Raw genomic sequence first — 3,333 nt, 5'->3', positions numbered from 1 at the left:
AGTGAACCTGTATTACTAGGTTATAATTTTGTATATTCCCTGAACATGAAAGAACAGGAATGCTTTCAGTGCCAGAGTGAGAGTAATCAGAGGAGGAATTTCTGTATTGACAATGGCCATAGATACTGTTTACAGAAAAGAGATTTCTACATATTGCTAATGAAACTTACTATAAAAATAAGTCTTCATACTGTTGCCAACTATGAACAACAAGACAAAACTAATGTTCTGCTACTGAATATATCATTTAACAGTAACTTTCTTGCAGCTGTTTTCATGGAATCATTCCTCAGACTGTAGATAATAGGGTTGAGTGTTGGAGGAAGTACTGTGTAAAACATAGAGATGATAAGGTCTAGGGCACTTGGAGAGTCTGAGGTTGGCTTTAGATATGCAAAGATGCCAGTGGAAATATAAGATGAGATGACACAGAGATGGGGCAGGCAGGTGGAGAAGACTTTAGACCTACCTTTCACAGAGGGCATCCTGAGGACTGTGGAGAATATCTGGATATAGGAAAGGCAAATGGCAGTGAAACAGGAAATTACCATGACAGCAATGAAAGCAACTGTTCCAACTCCACCCAGATAATCATTGGAGCAGGAGATCTTGAGCAATTGGGGGACATCACAGAAGAACTTGTGGATTATCTTGACCCTGCAGAATCTGATAGAGAATATGTTTGCTGTGCACAGGGTTCCTAGAATGGCTGCACTTAGCCACACAGATGCCGCAGCCCATCTGCACATTCTGGGACTCATAATGACCTCATAGTGCAGAGGGAGGCAGATGTCCACACAGTGATCATAGGACATCACTGTGAGAATTGCCACCTCAGCCCAGCCCAAATATATCAAGAAGAAAATCTGAAACACACATTGAGCATCGGAAATGTATCCAGTGCCTGTCAGGAAGTCGTGGATAGATTGGGGGACAGTGACAGAAAGGAAGGAGAGGTTGAGAAGGGAAAGGTGCTTCAGGAAGTAATACATTGGAGATTGGAGCTGTGAGTTCATCGTTGTGATGGTGATGATGATGAAGTTACCTGTCAAGCCCAACAGTACATCACCAAGAAGAGCAAAGCATGCAGGATCTGCAGCTCCTGGTGGTCAGAGAACCCCAGGAGGAGGAAGCCGGTCACTGTTGTTACATTTGTCACAATCATGTTGAGAACAGAAATTGTGGATGCAACTGGAAAATAAAAATGTAAAATGAAGTACAAAGATAACATAACAAATTATGACTTTAATTAGCATTGCTTGTTTCAAAAACTAATGGTAGAAAACTTTAGATTATCAGTTTTCACTTGATGTGAGAGTCTAAAGGATGAAGCTTAGATTCTTACCTATTGGGAGCTCACAGTTTTAGTAGGAAACCAGTTTCTACAGAAGGATGATCCTGAGTTCAGGTCAGTGTAAGTACCTCAAAGAAAACTCTATTACCTCATAAAAAATGTTCTTCTCCTTTGACTGCTAAAACCCCTTACTGTAAAGCCATTAGCAGGAACACAGTACTGGGATATTGGTGAAAGTTTTCTGAACTTTGACTCCTGTACATTTATATAGTGTACTGAGTTCAGCAGCTCACATGTGACCCTGTAAAGAAAACTGACTTTGGAGCTTGAATAATAGTTCTCTGTGGGCACTTGGTATCAGTGTCCTTTCTAAAAGACAGAATGGGAATCATAGTGAGAAGTGGCTTTTTTGGTTCCTAGGGAATGAATGTGTTGTTTCTCTTTTCCTGCTATGATCATAGTCATTGGATTTGAGCTCAAACTCAAACCCAAAATAATGCTGTCAAGGAACACTTGTGGATATGTTTGCCCACTTACATAAAATTCTTACATACTTAACTCATATTGGGTGTTTACATTCTTGTGTTCAATACTGTCTGGTGTTCAGGAAATTATCCGTTATTCATTGTATTTAACTCCTCTTTATATCACTTGCTTCAGTTACAGCCATGGATCAATTACAGAACATTCACTCTATGCAGTAGCAGTTGAAAAGAAAGTAGAAAAATGAGAAATAGTTTAATATTGGAAGGATAGCATTCACACCTGTAGTGTGTAACCTCAGATTGGTAAGAGTAACAGTGATCTACCTTCCTCATAACAGAGAAGTTAGTTTTTATTTTTCTGAGACCTTTGTAGGGTGGTGATGTTAATTCATCCTCTGTGCAAAATTCCCCCTGAGGTGTTAAGGCTGACACTCACTCTTCCACAGGTCATTTTCAGTGCTGGCAGCAGGTACATGAGGCTGTCTACTGGTGCTTTGATATTTTTCTTCATCCTGTGGAATTTCATGTTCCCTTGTGTCCAGGTGATTAGTCATCTGAGAAAGGATGTCTGGGAGAATCCTCAGCCTCAAAACCAGGTCTTCCTCATGCCTTGTGAATATGAGATAGGCATTTGTCCATCTCACGCTGGTGTCTCCTGATTAAAGCAGAACCAATTTTCCCTTCTCTCACATTTTTTTGCAGAGACTTAACCAGGCACCTGTTCGTTGTTTGGTTTAGAGTAAAATTTTTTATTTGATTGCCTATTCACTGTTCATTGTTTGGTTAACAGTAAAAATCTGTATTTGTTCCAATTGTGGTGCAGAAGCTTGTAATTCCAACATGCAGGTGACTTGTAGGAAACCAGGATGACATGCCCTAGGGTGAGATGAGCCTAAAACTTCTTATTCCAGGCTACGTTTTCTGCTAAAACAGGGGGAACAGAAAACAGCAGCTCTGATATCTATGTCTTGCAGAACACTGCGGGGCTAGCAAAAGAAAAGTGGCCAGGTCAAAAGTTTAGTCTCCTTGCTTTGCAGGAAAGCATCTTGGTCAACATTCCTTAGCTCATCTCCCTGAGCTGAACAAATAACTCAGCTGTCATTAAGCTGGCACCAACTAAAAGCTATATGTCATGTTTCTTGTCTGATTGTGCCCTAAACCTTTGTGTGTAACTGCCAAACCCCACGTGACTGCTAGTTCCTTGTAATGTATAAAAACCCTCTGAATTTTTAATAAATGTCTTCTGTGAAGGAAATCGCATGTCCCAAAGTCATTACTCTGTCACTGATTAGTCTTTGCCACCAAAAGAAGCTAGTAGGTTCCCCACTGAGCAAAACAAATGCAGGTGCTGAAGGAGAGAAAGGGAAGGAGTGAAGGAAAGAAGGTGGGTAAGAGAGAAAGAGAGCTAGAAGGGATAATAGGGGAAGAGAAAGAAGAGAAGAGAAGAGAGGAGAAGAGAAGAGGAGGCACATCTAGATGAATGTTCAAATTTTTCACTGGCACTCATAAGAATTTCTTGAATCCTATGTCTGGGAATCATATATTTATACTTCT

At 40.4% G+C, this 3,333-nt stretch overlaps 1 protein-coding gene across 1 annotated transcript; it reads right to left on the bottom strand.

Annotated features, from left to right (window-relative positions):
* Positions 1-200: 200 nt before the first annotated feature.
* LOC108490603 (olfactory receptor 14J1-like) lies at positions 201-1,165 on the bottom strand. Its single transcript, XM_017796959.1, is given in 2 exon segments — positions 201-1,060; positions 1,063-1,165. Coding segments are annotated over 2 exon segments (963 nt in total).
* Positions 1,166-3,333: the final 2,168 nt, after the last annotated feature.

This window comes from Nannospalax galili, unplaced genomic scaffold, assembly GCF_000622305.1.
Source record: "Nannospalax galili isolate Female #2095 unplaced genomic scaffold, S.galili_v1.0 scaffold5734, whole genome shotgun sequence".
Classification (NCBI taxonomy): domain Eukaryota; kingdom Metazoa; phylum Chordata; class Mammalia; order Rodentia; family Spalacidae; genus Nannospalax; species Nannospalax galili.
Note: the sequence above shows the minus strand (reverse complement) of the source record. Positions and strands in the feature narration are given on the sequence as shown.